The sequence below is a fragment of the Ambystoma mexicanum genome, chromosome 13, assembly GCF_040938575.1.
Source record: "Ambystoma mexicanum isolate Mex_15411 chromosome 13, UKY_AmexF1_1, whole genome shotgun sequence".
Lineage (NCBI taxonomy): Eukaryota > Metazoa > Chordata > Amphibia > Caudata > Ambystomatidae > Ambystoma > Ambystoma mexicanum.
Window position 1 is genome coordinate 33,708,235 of NC_090938.1, and position 16,364 is coordinate 33,724,598.

At 45.4% G+C, this 16,364-nt stretch overlaps 1 protein-coding gene across 3 annotated transcripts in view; it reads right to left on the reverse strand.

Annotated features, from left to right (window-relative positions):
• Window positions 1–6,874: 6,874 nt before the first annotated feature.
• SOX13 (SRY-box transcription factor 13) overlaps window positions 6,875–16,364 on the reverse strand; it is a 184,297-nt gene continuing 174,807 nt past the window's right edge. For 2 of the 3 annotated variants that reach the window (XM_069633101.1, XM_069633102.1), the window contains exon 15: window positions 6,875–9,641. In XM_069633101.1, coding sequence (XP_069489202.1) covers window positions 9,371–9,641 — 271 coding nt within the window. In that variant the 3' untranslated portion in view covers window positions 6,875–9,370. Of the gene's footprint in view, window positions 9,642–11,754; window positions 11,844–16,364 lie in introns of all 3 variants that reach the window. The other variant, XM_069633103.1, reaches the window with a different exon arrangement.

Sequence of the window (16,364 nt, forward strand, 5' to 3'; positions counted from 1 at the left end):
CTTCGTACGCTCTGCCTTGCTCAGAGTGTGCTATCGTGCTCTGCCTTTTATCCCTATGGGAAAGGGAAAGGGCAGTCAGGTGTGTGAAATCAGTGGCAATTGCCTGACTCTGCCTGATCCTTGTGTTGGGATATGTCAGGTATACGGCTCTAGTGTTAGTCCGTTGTCTTTCAGAGTAATCTGTCTGTGAGAAAGTGTTTGTTTTAAGAAAGGGGGCAGGGGGCTGAGTTTTTAAATATCCATCGGAGTAGGATGGGGAAGAGGTGTTAACAAAAAGGGTATCCCGTGTCTCACCCGTCGGTGTCCCACTTCCACTCCCCGAGGACCCCCCATTCAGGTGATCCCCCCGCACTGGTCCACCACCAGGAACTGTGTCCAATAGCCATGGCCACCTGGATGACAGATCCCCTGGACCTAGAAGGTGCAACACCTTCAGGTTTCTCACAGGAGTTTGCTGAAGAGAAGCTCGAGCCAGCAGGATGCGCCCAAACAACAAAGCAGCTGAGGGAAGATGAGGCAGCAAAATGGCAGGTATGCCTGGGGGGGTGGCGCACCTGAAATGGACTGAGATGTGCGCGGCGTGTCCAAGGGTGCGCGGTCACCTAACGTGTGCGTTTCTCTTGCAGGACAGGGGTGAGATGACGAGGATTCGGAGGCCCGGTAAATGCTAGAGCAGGCAGCGCGGAGATGCAGAACAAGCAGAAGTGTAAGCATTAAGCTGCTTACTGCCAGCAGAACTATCGTGAAGCATCAGGTGAGGCTCTGTGCGTGGTCTTCATAGTCCTGGGCCACTCCTAGTGGGTCTAGACTACATAGCACGATAGATGCAATGGGGGTGCTTGGGGGCCATGTTGGTTTCCGGGCTGCATCCATCCCTGGTGGCCATGTTTGAGGGGGCTGGACTCATGTTCCCACGATGCACCTACACCGGCCATGGCGCGCTTGCACCAGCCAGCAACCAAGGTGGTCCAGCCTTCTCCCAAGTCTCTACCCTTGTGACGGCTGCATCCTAAGGGTGCGTTCCGTGTGGTCATGACAATATGCCATTCAGTTACTCCCATTAAAATGTCCTAAAAAGTTATTGCAGAGGATTGATGGGATGATCCTGAACTTTCTGAGGGGCGATAAAATAGACCGAAGATTCCACAATTCGTGCTAGTGCCTAGTGTTCCGGGAGGTGGTTTTGGATATCCAGATCTTGATAATCACAACAAAAAGGACTTTTGCTTAAGAGGTCGGCCTATTACTTTGTGGCAGAAGGGACCCGAACACTAGTTTGGATGTCAATATAGAGGGACATAAGTATTGGATAGTGGGAAAGTGCCAAACCCAGGCAATAGGTTACTTTCGTTAGATGCTACTCGAAAAGCTCTTGCTTGATGGCTGATTGACAGTAGTCAAAATGTGTGGCTGCATTAGGATGCCTCATCATGGCACAATCCAGTGCTTCAAATTGGGGATAAAACGCTGTGTTGGCGGAGTTGGGTCTCAAGAGGGATACAGAGGAAAAGTGATGTATTGATAGAGGAGCAAATAGTGTCTTGCAATGCTTCATCATACGTTTAGCCTAGGGAAGAGAGAATTAAGAAGATATACGGAATTAAAGTCACTTCGATCACATAGACTGGGTATGTTGAATACTCCGTTGGAAGTTAAATCAGTAACTTGTGGAATATTTAACTTGCCACCCTCATGGTCTTGACATTCCTTACTACGATGCCTTTGAAACCTCCGTATATTGAATCCTGGGGTAAACTAAGGAAGACCTGGACCAGTTGGAGTGTGATATTTCTATCAGAGAATGGGACTATATGTTAAGATGGGTTTTAAGTCAAAATGACCTGTGGTTTACCCAACGGAAGATCTTAGGACGACAGTATTGGACTCCTGTACAGATGCACAGATTGAGATTGTTGGACAATCATTCATGTTGTGGTTGTTAGGGAAAGGGGCACATTGTTACACATGTTGTGGGATTGTTCGAGAGTGAGAGACTTCTAAGGGGGGGGGTGTACTTGACAGACTGGATGTGATATTAAATAGGACCTTCTCTAGGGCACCCCTCAGGTTATTTTATTGTCGTATAGAGAGAGATATGTGTGATTGCTGATGAGAAAAATCCTTATACCTCACCTTACCTCGCGACAACCACGGAACACTGACACCTCAACACGGAAACCTTGAGACATGCAAAGAATTTACCGAAACACCCGGAAAAAAGATGAGAGCACTCAACAAGAGAGTGGGTTGACTCCAACCCCATTACCCCTTACATCACAAGAACAGAGGGGCACCATTGTTTTCCACAACATCCCGCAGAGTACGATGAAGCCCCGACAACCAACAATGCTACCTCCAACCTAACAATCGGACTCAATGAAGAAGAAGTCATCACTGATCTTCAACCGAGCATCATCACAGCAGAAGCACCACGATTGATCAGCCCTGTTATCAACCTATTGGACCGCTTCAATGAAGAAGCAGCTGCTGCCGCGCTCTTCATCCTACCAACATCAATGCGGAAACATGACGACCGGACAACCACAAACCTGAACAACAAATATCCACAAAACAAAATCACACCCAGAGAATTCACTGTAACTTAATAAACGCAAGGTCAATGTCCAAACATTCAACCAAAATATACGACCTCCTATCAGAAGGAGGCATAGACATCCTATTTGTAACCGAAACATGGCTAGACGACAACTACAAGATCACCCTCAACAACTGCCTCCCTGAAAACCTCAAATGCATCCAAGCAAACAGGAAATCCAAAAGAGGGGGTGGGGGCTAGCGATCATCCACAAGGAGCAACAGGCCATCAAAATGGAAGATCCACTAAACATCGATAGATGCGAATCCTTAATACTACGGCTATAAATAAACCCCAAAACAAACCTGAAATTCATACTCATATACAGACCACCCACCTACAGTGCGACTTTCATAGACGCCTTCACGGAAGCAATCACCATCCTAGCCACCAAGTACAATCATCTGATCATGCTCGGAGATTTCAACATCTGGTTCAACGAAGAAACCACAACCACACAAAAATCCTTAACCGCCCAACTAGCAGCCATGAACCTACAACAACTAGTCAAAGGAGCAACACACTCAGCAGGGCACACACTTGATGCAATCTTCGCCAACAAGGATCTCATCGCCACGGCACCCCCAATTCAAATACTCTGGAGCGACCACCTCATCATTCCATTCATAATCACAACGGCAGCTCCAACAAAGAAGCAACAAGAAAAACCACTGATCATGATGAAAAGAAATTGGAGAACCATAAAAATTCCAACCTATCCGAGCTCCTGTAACTCAGCAAACCACAAGCAACAACCATGGAAGAAGCTGACCTAGACAAAAAAAGTCACCCTACTCCATACCTAGATCGAAACAACTCTGGATGACATCGCCAAAGAAAAGCCCTTCACTCCATCACGTAAGAAAACAACAACAAAACGGTTCACCCCGCTACTCAACACCATGAAAAGAAAAAAACAAAATCTAGATTCTGAATGGAGGACCAACAACACCATTGCAAACAAATAGAAATTCCAGCATATAAAAAGGAAATACAAAAAGCAAAGAAGAAACACTACGAATCTTCAGAGCACCAAATGCCCAAAAAGAACTCTTCAAAATCATAAACGAAATGAGAAACCCATGGAGCTGCAACAACACGCCAATTCCATCGATGAAACTTTGCGATGACCTAGGAGACCACTTCAAAAGCAAAATAACTTCCATCCAACACACCATACAAAACAGACCAAGCGATCACACCTCAAACCCCATCTATATAGATGAGGAATATCCAACCAAGCTACGAACCTTCCCAGAAATATCAGTGGAGACTTTCGTCAAACTGGTAAACCAAAGCAGCAAATCAGGCGCCCCTAAAAACCCCTGCCCCCCGGACATATAGGCAACAATTCTCAAACAAGGAACCCCCATGGAATACCACAGGAATCTCCTCAACCTCTCAATCTCAACAGGCAAAGTACCACAGGCCTTCAAATCGGCTTACATCAAGCCGTTACTCAAAGACACAACAGGAAATGTAGAGGACTTCTCCAACTACAGACCCATTTCCAACATACCCTACATATCCAAACTGCTAGAAACATACCTCTACAAAATAACCCAAGAATTTATAGAAGAGCATTGCCCACTAGACCAGGCACAAGTTGGTTTCAGACCAATGAGGAACAGAATCAGCTCTACTCTCAATATGGGACGACCTAAAAACGAACGCAGATTCGGACAACAGTACCGCCCTGATTCTCCTCGATCTATCCGCAGCTTTCGACACTGTCAACCACGACACCCTCATAAAGAGATTAGAAGGACTAGGAATAACAGACACCGCCCTACTATGGATCAAATCCTTCCTAACAAACAGAACCGAAACCGTATGGATGAAACCTTTTAAGTCCAAACCTAGAGACTCCACGTGCGAAGTACCACAAGGGTCATCTTTCTCCCCGCTTCTATTCAACATCTACATGTACCTATTAATCAAACTCATCAAAAAACACGGCCTCACATGCTACAACTACGCCGTCGATATTCAAATAATCTTCAACATACAAGACACACGAGAAGAAAACGCTACACTAGAGAATTGCCTCAGTGATATATTCAACTGGATGAACCTCAACCACGTCAAAATCAACCCAGGTAAAACAGAGATAATGATTGTTTCAAAAAAGGGAGGAGACATCAGCTACATCCCCTGGCCAAGAGAGATCGCCACCACACCAGCACCATCATCAACTGTAAAAAACCTAGGGGTCCTGATGGATAGCAACCTCACCCTGGAGCCAAAAGTAAACTCGGTAATCAAGAAATGTTTCTTCCTCCTGCGAGCAGCAAAAAGGATCCCACCGTTCCTGTCGTTCGCCAACAAAACACTTACCATCATCGCTCTGATCATGGCCAGAGTAGATTACGCCAATAGCCTATACCTGGGCATGCCCGAATGACATCTAAAAAAACTCCAATGCATATATGCAGCCAGACGACTCCTGAAGCTACCCAGAAGAGAACACATCACACCTGCGCTACAAATACGACACTGGCTACCATTAAAACAGTGAATAAAGTTCAAGTCCATGTGCATCACACACAGAGTAATACACAAGCAAGGCGCAGAATTCCTAAGCGATTAACTACGCCTACATCAACCAACAAGAACACTGAGATCAAGCACAGACATCCGCCTGGAACCAAAACCCTACAACAGAAGAAAACTAGGAGGATCCTCTTTCTCTCACCAGGCACCGAAAACCTGGAATGACCTACCTAAGAATATACGGAAGACAACAAACCAGCTAGCATTCAGGAAACTCCTCAAATCATGTCTCTTCACAGCGTAACTACAACAGCGACGCACTAGAATGCCCACCCCGTTAAACAATGATGAAAAACACCAACCTCGGCCACTCCCAATACGGACATACACAGAACCCAAAGAACGGACCCCACGACAGACCATAAGATAGTAAGGGAAATAGCCACTAAAAGAAGGTCACCATAGACAGATTGCATAGTCAGACTGAGACGAAAGCCTTAAACGACTCATCCACTGCCTCCCGGCCGTACCATATCCAAAACCCCAGCAGACACATTTAGATAGAAAGTTTGTGAGAGGAGACCACAACACCAGCACCCAAGGAGGAGAATAGACACCCAACCCACACCAATCAATCCATCGGCATTACAGAGCTACAGAGCTAGCTAGAATAGAATGGCGAGGAACAATTAGAACAGTTACAGAGCACAGGGAGCGCCTCACACATACCTAGAACCCTGCCAGGATTAACCCCATTCGTCCACCCTGATGAGATTGGGAGGATTGGCGAGCGCCACACTCGGACAGAGTTCTGAAAATTAGCATGTTAAACATTATACAACCCACTAACAAAAAAAACTCAGAATTTCTGCACTTATCTCACTCAAAAATCTCACACAACCATCTCTCACACAACAACCTGCACGCACTTCACAACACAGCAACAACACATAAGCCGCACCAACAGCACACGAGGAATGACATCGATCCGATACCTACACCAAAGCTCAGCACCCGGTGTATACCGAGTTGAAGCTGCCAACAGAACACCACTCCTCTCACTATCCTATTCCTGCTTCACCTACTAACCCATCCCACCTTCTCGTTTGCAGATCTGCCAGAGCGCCTGGGGACCAACTCCGTTGGTGACGGTGCGCGGTACAAATACCTCTAACATTTAACATGGTTAGGAGATAGGAACAATGGATCAACAAAACCTTAGTAATGGCGGCAAAGCAGGTATTAAAAGGTATGGAAGACTAAGAAAAAACTGCGGGTGGAGGACTGGCGAACTGAATTAGAAGTTTCGTCCAGTTTTGAAATGATTACATTTCTAAAACAAAACAGAGGACTTATCTACAAATGTGGGCACCCTTTAACAATGTATATGGTTAATGTTGATACTCTGCATTGTGTTGTGATTAGAAACTTGGTAGGGGCTTGGTTGTATGGGTAGGTGTGTTTCGTTAATAGCATGTAAAGAATACTAGCGTTTAATGATCACCATGTTATGCTATTAAAACGTTTTTATGGCCTGTTGGGGAAACCAAAATGAATTTACAAAGGCAATACAGCGGAGGCAAGGTTAGAAAGCTTCTTCAGGCAGCGCTGCGCTCAGAAGAATATTCGGCGGACACAGGCTTGACTTCTTGAACTGGTGTATGTCCCAGGATCATTGAAGCAACCAAGTGCGGAAGAACCAGGGCATGCAGGTACGACTTCCCATTCTAGTGTAGAGTACATGGCGACCAGCCTGCCCCCGCTTTATGTAATAATAGACAGGAGACCCTCAAAACTCCTCTTTATTCCAAAAAACAAAAAAGTAAAATACATGGCCAACTGGAATCATGAAATGTACAGCTTTAAGTTATGTCCTCTTATTAACAAAATAAAGCTCTATCTATATTTACAATCATAAAAAAAATATATGTACACACATTTATATAGATATATATATTTTTTTCAGGTGGATGACAGCAGACAGGGTCAGACAAAGGAGAGACCGTGCTGGAGATCTGATATGTCAGTGTTTGCATGAAAAGAATTAAACTCTGGGTACTTTCCGGGGTGGCGGCATTCACTGCTTCCATCTGAGCGAGTAACCAATGCACAAGTGAGTTCCCAACATCAAACTAAGGTCCCAACGCAAGGGTCCATCTGTGTGCCCCCTTAAGAGGAGTGCCTTGCTTCATGCATGGCCGAGGATTCCCCAACTCCTGCCTATGCACACACTCCAACAGCAGGTGACAAAAAAAGAGGTGTTGTGGGTCATAACACAAAATATGCGCGAGTAGGGTACGTTGACATACAATTTGGGCAATGAGTGTCTTGACAGTCCGAGGAATGGGGCCGTCCTTCCCAGACACTCCTGTGGAGTTGCAAACTTAACATGTCGCATTTGTCCAGTGAGTGAGTCCACATGGGATTCTGTCTTGTGCAAATATTCTCAAAAATCATAATTGGACAGAGCATTTCCCTCGGCCAATGAGTTGATTGCTGATTTTGTTGCCATGAGTCCCTCTGTGAAAGTGGGGATGGGGCAATTTGTGAATCGGATCTCAGGCAGTATGAAGCCAATAGAAAGATTGGAGCTGATCCTCTTAGTCCAGGAAGAAGCATTGGCCATTGCCACGGATGGTGGATCTACAAATGGATTGTATGAAATCACTAAGCAGGTTGACGGGCATTCCCAGATAACCAGGCAGCAAGTGGCGAAGCAGACCAATAAGGAAGCCCTAAACACACAGGCCCACAGGAATGCAGAGGAGGTAGGAAGTCATTGAACCAAACAGGAAGTTAGAGCAAAGTCGGAAATCACACTGACCAGTCACAAAGTAGGCCTACGAAAACTCACAGATTCAAAGTGGAAGTTACGGAGAGACTAGACGGGAAATGAAAAGGCCAACCTACTGAAAGTGGGAAGGCAGAAAGTTCCTGGCCGACAACGATTTACAAAGTGACAGAGAGAATCAAAAAGGAGAGAGTCGCAAAACACACTAACAGAAAAGCACATAGTGACCTGATAACAATTGGAGAACAGACTAACATAACAGCAAGAGACAGAGTGATTGGACTGGCAGTCAAAGAAAAAGAAATCATGTTTCAGGAACCAGGGTGAATCTTGATAAGATCCAATCAACAGCCTTTATGACCCTTGCGCTGTAAACTTGGGGGCAGAAATGGGGGCAAAATGATATCAACCTGGGGCCTCCTGTTTGCGGTCACTATTACTCTAGCGCCCTTGGTCTTTAAGTAAGACCTGCTCTGTTTTGTGGGAGGGGCCCAAGGCCCTCCTTTGGGGTCATCATTGTTTGAAACTTGTGTGTACTTGAGAGGCGGGGAATCCAAATGGTCTTAGAGACCTCCTTACACATCTCTATTAAACAATCCTGCAGACATGGTGGCTAATAGGGCGAAAAAGGGCCAAGAGTGAATGGTTGTGCAGGAGGTGGAAGTGTATCATCCATAAGAGGTGAAAGCCAAGGCAGCCTCAAGCAGTATCTGTGCTGATAGGAATGTGAGCTGGAAATCCTACCGGCCAAGCCATTCTGCCGCACTACATGGCTGACATCAGACATTGAATCTATTGTCAGGCTGTAGAAGGTGAAAAGGAAAGCGACATATACTGTTTCCCGAGCTCGGTTATTCGACATCGAATGATGTGCTTTTACTCAGACTGCCATTGGAATCAAGCTTTCCCTACCGGAAATATGCCACAGAAGTGCTGATCTTAAATGGTGATCATGGCCATTAACTCCTCCCACTAATGAAACCGACGGAGTGAAAAAGTGACTCCTTGCAATGTTGCCAGATGTGGCAGAAGACTGCAACTACAAGAGTCACAAAAAGTTCTTATCCTGCCTCATCCAGTGCCCACCCTCCCCCGCACACAACCTGAAAGCACAGGATGCACTAGGAGTGCCCAATCCCCTTGAGACTAGATTGTATAGCACATATAGTCTTTGCAACACAATGTATAGACTTAGACACACAGACACGCTTAGATGCACAGATCGGTACAGATTCTGGCAGCCCTAACATTAGTGGCCTGGGGTCTCACTGTATCCCAAGGCATTTGTGCTGTGGGGGTACCTAGTGCTGGAGAGGTGCAGAGCGATGGATCCATGCCTACCTGGGGGGACAGTACGCACATGATAAACTTGCTTTATAAATAGTGGAGGAATCAGGGTGGTGCCACAGTATTTCAAGCATCCTATCATTCTTCATTGCCAGCACTAAAGGAGGCCCTTTCCTAAGGTTCTTCTCATCCAAATGCAAACTTCAGTCCGTCAGTACTACCAGCTCCCCGTCACTCTTGTCGTCAGCCTCTGAATCCTCATCTTCGCTGTATTGGTACAGTTCACTTTCGGTGTCCCCAGGATGACGGTGCTCTCGTCCCTCCCGGTCTTCTGACTTGAGACTGCGGGTATTGACAATGATAGGCATGCTCGGGTCTGCATCGCACGGGTGGTACTGGTCTGTCCTCGGCTGGGACATCATCATTCCCACGGAGCGATCATAAGATACCGAAGACTGCATCTGAGATTGAGGCCTGTAAAGAAAAAAGGGCACATGTCACAGTTCTGTCGCAAGTCCTTTCGTGCCTCTGTAGGATCATAGAAAAAACCTAACACATGCCATCCCAAGATCTGCCAATTTGCCCTCCCGCACAAGCGTCTAGAACACTGAAATCTGTTTTGTGCCGTCTGTATTAGGGACTACATCTATTCAGCAAGTCAATCATTTAAATACCCATCACATACAATGAACAAGTAAAAAGAAACGGACACAGTGTGCTACTAAACTTAGGCCAGGCTCCTTGGGGCCCTGTGAGGAGCAGTCAGAAGATCTATAAACCTACAATCCTGGTTAGCATGGATGGTCAATGGGTACAAAGAGGTAAGGAATGTAAACACAAAAGCAAATGTTGCTCATAAGATGCAGCAAATGGAAATACATAACCAACGTGAGAGGGGGGAGGGGGCATGATCTGCCGTTAAGTTTGCAACAGCTGGTAGCTCTCCTAACCACACCTGCAGATTAGAAAATCATCACAGGGTGAGGAGGTGGGCATATAGGTAGAGACCTGTCTGCTTAGGGTTCACGATGAACTGGTGCAACCCCAGAGAGGGTTGTGCCCCATTACTGACAGTAGCTCCTTATCACAAGGAAGCTAATTGACTCACAGAAAGAGGAAATCAGACCCTTCAAAAGGCCCTAAAAACATGCACTAGAATCTAGCAAAGAAAATTGGGCGAGAGTAGGAAACATATCTGCTTTGCCACTTTGCATTCTACGAGGAGCCACCAAGAGAGTAGTGACCGCCCCTAATTTGAACTGTGACATGCCAGGGAGATGAGAGGCTTAGTGGACTCAACACGGAAGCATGTAGAAGAGAAGCCCATCCTAAGGGAAGGGCCATTGAATTCAGCAAGAGGATTAATGGAGTCCTGTGCTGGTTCACAACTAACATGTCTATTGACAAGTTAGAAAAGAAAAGAAAATAATTTTTAATAAATGTCCCGATGGCAGGTGAAGGACTGCCTGCACGAAGTAGAGTAAGAGCTGTAGGCAGAGAGAGCTAGCTCACATATAACGTGACCCCTTTGCCCCCACAGGTGGAATATATCAACTGTGTTTTGAAGTTAGAGGACAAGAGACACAACTTCATGTCACATAATATAATAAAGACCTATTTCAATCTGGCTGCTATGATATTTGTAGTCTGCAGTACTGCGGGTGGACTGAAGCAAAGTTACCACAATGAGTGACAAAGGACAGGCAAAATATTCCGGTCTCCCTCATTTTCAGGCACGTATTAAGTGACTGTTGTCTCCTAGCCTCACCCTTGCCTGGGAAAATCTTCTTCTGGGGCAATAACGTAACCATGGATATCCTGTCCAGCAGGACATGTGGCTGCATATAGTAACATAGAATTAGATGTGAATGAACCAGCGTCCCTGTTGGAATTGTACTGAAAAAGACTAAACATATGTGCGTGCATAGACTACCGAGTGCGGAATCCATACATTTGTTCGGAAAAAGAAAAACGAATGGGAGATTTTATCGAAAATCTGCTGTATGAAAATTACTACAGATGTAAATTTCAAATAAATCCCCTATTCGGTGTCATTATAGTGAACAAGGGCCGTGGGGCTGTCCCCCACACCCTTGTTCACTATAATGCCACCGAGGGTTGCAGGGGTGTCCCCTGCTCCATATTAAATAAAAAATAAAAACATTTAAATTAAAACATATTTTAAAAAAGAGGGGCCCCCGCTACGCCGGCTCCCACTCACGCAAGTGACCGGAACCGCGTCACCGAGGGATGTGGTAGACGGCAGCACACAAGGTGGTGTGCCGCTAAGAGGTAAGTAAAGGGGGTGTCAGGGGAGAGGGTTACCATAAATGTTCGGGGAGTGAAAACTGAAAGTCATTTTCATTTCGTTTTTTCTCCCTTGAACATTTATTTGATCTATTCATGGACAACCACAGAGTACATGTTACACACATAAAATCTAATGCCCAGACCACGATGGATACACATTAACTGGAGAAACAACTTGGTTGTAGAAAAAGTAGAAGAAATCCTGCAATCACAATATGTTAGACAAAGGAAAAAGATGCAGCAACTAGCCCCAGGCCTAGACACATGACTTCATTACCCAATGACAGCTTCTTTATTCCAAGCGAGTCCTTTCAGAGTAGAGATGCTCCTGCGACTCTGCAATGGGTAATCAGGTTCTCCGTGATGCTGAGGGATACAATGTGACTGGATTTAATGATGGTGTCTCATTCAGCGTGACTTGAGCGTAATGAACCGCATTTAAACCTACAATACTGATAATAATTTGATGATTATATGGGGCGTGTTGATTGGATTTACAGCCAGTAGGATAACTCAAGCACAATGATATGCACCCTGCGTTTATATCCCCTTTGGGACAATTCAGCCCTTCACTAGTCCCGTCCCCAGGTCGATTGAGTGACAAATATTACAGCACTTGGAAGTTGAGAGAATCCAGCAAGAGCATTGTACCAACAGGATGGCATGGATATCATGTCTTTTTTGATGCTTGTAAATGGTGAACTGTGGCAAAGTCCCCTGCCTGTCTCTGGGGGTGGTGGGTCAGGTGGACAAGGCGTTCAGGTGCCACTGCCAATTGAGTGATACTGAGCATTGAGACATGTACCTGGGGATCCCGTGGACCACCCCAACATGCCCCAGCTCTGTGACACGGCCTTGTCCCTTACACTTTGCCCATGCAATGCCGGTTGCCTCATGGTAAGTTGCAGCACTGTAATGATGGCAGCGTCAGCCATGGCAGGACTCTAGACTGGCCTGCTTAACTGAGAAAGAACAGAGTACTTGGGGAGGAACAGGGCTGTGTTCTGCTAAGCAGTAAAAGAAAGGAATCAATAGGTGCGCTCCAAATTGCGGAATCAAAGTAGATGATTGAATCTAAACTTAAATTAGTCTGGGTGCTGGGGAGGAATACCAGCCCTGGCACGGGGTTTGTGAAGAACATGAAACAGAAAAAAGTGTCTACATCAGAGTCAAATCAATCAAATGATCAAAGTCAAGTTATATTCTTGCGAGGAACTCAGATGCTCTACGCGTTTCGGGAAACACCCCCTTCTTCAGGAGCAAAGTAATCTGAAATTATATGCATTTGAAAAAAACATCAGTAGCATAGACTCAATGTTGTATTTGACGTTGATCATTGTGCTTTATATTACTAAGCATCGTTTCATTTGTCCTTTTTTCAAACGTCTTTTGTTTCTTTAATGGCCTCATTTAATTAATTGTATGTTTACACATTTCCTTGTTAGCCAGAAGTGTCTTGGTAATGACATTGTTAATATTGTTTGCTTTGACAACATTTCATTTTCACCGGTAAAAATTAAAACTACATTGGACTGATTCTGTATCAGCTTTAATGGTGTGCAGGGGACGAGAGGGCCTTTAGATTCAGACACTTCATGCAGCACAGCTCCAATGCTGCAGCACAGCTCCAATGCTGCAGCACAGCTCCAATGCTGCAGCACCCTTGCTGTCAAGGACAAAGCGAAGGTGACCTGCCAACAGCGTTGGGATTGCGTGTGGGCACTCCAAGATAGCAAACAAGAATCAAGAAAGCTTGGTTGGCAGTACTACTTGTCCCTCATTGCTAGCTGGCGCTGCAAAGCACCAGGACCAGATAAACCAATCCCAAACCAGTTCCAATTACCCAGCACATGTGCAATCACCCACGTGGCCCAGAAGAAGAGTCTAGTATAGAATAAAAAGCCCTGGGCACCTCAGCAATAGTGTGGGCGCTCAGAGTTGGTGAGAGAGAGACGCTGAGAAACTGGGGGCCAGGCTGCAGACGAGGAGCAGCAAAGGGGGAGAACTGATTGCAGCCGAGTGGAGAGAGGTGATAGAAGAACTGAGAGGAGAAGAAGAAGGAGAGAGTATTTGGAGGAACAGCAAAGACGTGTTTAGAAGGGAGTTGTAAGGGTAGGTTAGAAGGAAGTGGAGAGAATGGTAACCAATGATTACATTGCAGTAAAAAGTAAAGACAGTAAATGAAGGGCTAAAAATAATGCAATCCAAAAATAAAGAGGGTAAAAAACAGTGGCAGAATGTAAAATAACGAAATATAGGCAATTATATATTAATGAAGGTTTGAATTTAAGTGGGGGAAAAAGTCCAATTGGGCCTCATTTAAAAATAGTATAAAGGGGAGGATGAAAAAGAGGAATGACAGATATAAGTGGTTCAGGGGTTGGAGGGGCGTCTCCCGTATATTTTATTAGCAAGGCAACAGTAGGTATAAAGTAATATGGTCAGAGGGAAAAGTAGACGAAAAGACATTTAAAAGCCACAAAACCACGATTCTTAATTATTAAAAAGAGCACTAGATGGCAGTCACAGACTATAGAAACAGTCTGCATGTACATAATATGAGCGATGTAAAAGACATGTTGATATTTATTTAAAAGTTATTAATGTTACTTTATAAATGTGTTTAGATGTTTTGGGAGCGATAAAACCACATATAACTGGGGAGAATGCCATGAGGAAGATGGAAGGAGGTGTTCAGTGGGAAGGGAGTGAATATCAAAAAGGAGGTTGGAGAAAGTATCCATAGGAAGGTAGAAAGGAGTACTCAAGGAGGCTGGGGGAACTGGGAGAGGCTGCAGACAGGAGAACAAGTTACGCACCCCCGGTAACGCCCTTTCAACTGGATATTCCTCCCACATATTCCTCATCTCTGATATATTCAGGTCTGCTTGCAACTTGCTTCGTATTTTTTTTCCATATGGCCGAGCGTGGTGCAGCGTCGAATCTTGGTCCTCAATGCTCTCCGTAGCGTCCCTTGTGACGTCGACACTGGTATATAGAGCACACACGCTGACTGGTACCTCAGTTCTTAGTTTTTTCCTCCTTTAATTAGCATTCTTTTCCTCCTTTAATTAGCATTCTGTGTCACAGGAGGAGATAGTCTTGATGTTGTGAGAAAGAAAGGTGTACGACATAGACATTCTAGGCAAGTGGGGATGGATGGGAGGGCGAGGAGGAATACATGGGAGGAACATCCAGTTGAAAGAACGTTATCAGGGGTAAGTAACTTGTTCTTCGACTGGATTGTGTCCTCCCATGTATTCCTCATCTTTGATAGACCCCCAAAGCAGTTAGAGTTTTGCAGAGGGTGCCAAGAATTTACTTTATTTGTTAATGTTATGAAGGACAGCTTTGCCAAATTTGGCTTCCTCTCCTGAAAAAGAATCTACACCGTAGAATTTATTAAATGTATGCAGGGACTTCCATGTTGCCGCTCTGCAAATGTCCCTCATTGGTAGACCTCTTTCTAGAGCCGAGGAGGCAGCCACCCCTCTACTGGAATGCGCCCTCAGACCTTCGAACAAATCTTTGGCCTCCAACGAATAAGGAACAAGTTACTTACCTGTAACTGTTGTTCTCCAGCATGGGTCTGGCATGGATTCACATGCTCATGAATATTCCCCGTCGTCAGGCCGGGAATCCTCGGTAAAGAAAAAAATCAGTATCAGTTTCGTTTCTGATCTGTCTTTCTTAGCAGTAACCAATGGCTGGTCTCTGGGTCATACTGCCCCCAGCCAATGACTGCCCTCTCCCTAAGCCCCGCCTCTGGCAGCCATCCTCAGATTTGGTAGCACATAAAGTGGCAGTATGACCAAGTGAAGAGCCGCAGAGGGGTAGGAGGGAGGGTTCACATGTGAATCCATGCCAGACCCATGCTGGAGAACAACAGTTACAGGTAAGTAACTTGTTCCTTCTCCAGCATGGGGTCTGGCATGGATTTCCATGCTCATGAATGACAATGCATTACTTACCGTAAAAGCATTTCTGATGATTGTATCTGCTTAGATTCACATGCTGTGCATAGGTCCGACATCCAGTGGTCACTGCGGAGTATTGCATTTTGTTTTTCGTAGTCGAAAAGGGACGTCGACAAGGCGTGTCTGAAATACTATCCCTATAGTGACGTGTGTTGTACCCACAATCCCTCACGCGTCGAGGTCCCTCTGTTTGTATTTTTCTGCCCTGAGGGAGCCTTCTAGACGTGAGTGAGTACAGAAAAGAGAGATATAAAAGGAAGTCTATGTTCCTTCCATCCGAGCGGGGAGGAAGGGTGGGCGCATGTGAATCTAAGCAGATACAATCATCAGAAATGCTTTTACGGTAAGTAATGCATTGTCTTCTGATGCTTGTTAATCTGCTTAGAATCACATGCTGTGCATAGACTAGCGAGCAGTACCCGGAGTTGGCGGTGGGTTATGAGAAGGAACAGTAGAGAAAAGATGTCTTAATACTGCCTGACCCACCTGGGAGTCAGATCTCGAGTGTGCATCTAGACAGTAGTGTTTTGTAAAGGTGTGCACAGAACTCCAGGTAGCCGCTTTGCAGATGGACTCGAGGGGAACATTTGCAATGAATGCTATGGACGCCCCCGTGCCTCGAGTGGAATGTGCTCTTGGCCTAAAGGGCAGTTCTCTCTTAGCAAGAGTGTAACAGAGAGTGATGCATTGAACAATCCATCTAGAAATAGTGGACTTTGAAACTGCATCCCCTTCTCTTCCTGCTGCCACCGAGACGAAGAACTGATTAGTCTTCCTCAGTGGTCTCGTTCTTTCCATGTAGAACATGACCGTTCTGCGCACATCTAGTGTGTGCAGAGTTTTTTTCTCCCAAGTTGAAAGGATTTTGAAAGAACGTTGGCAGTTCTATAGACTGGTTTACGTGGAATTT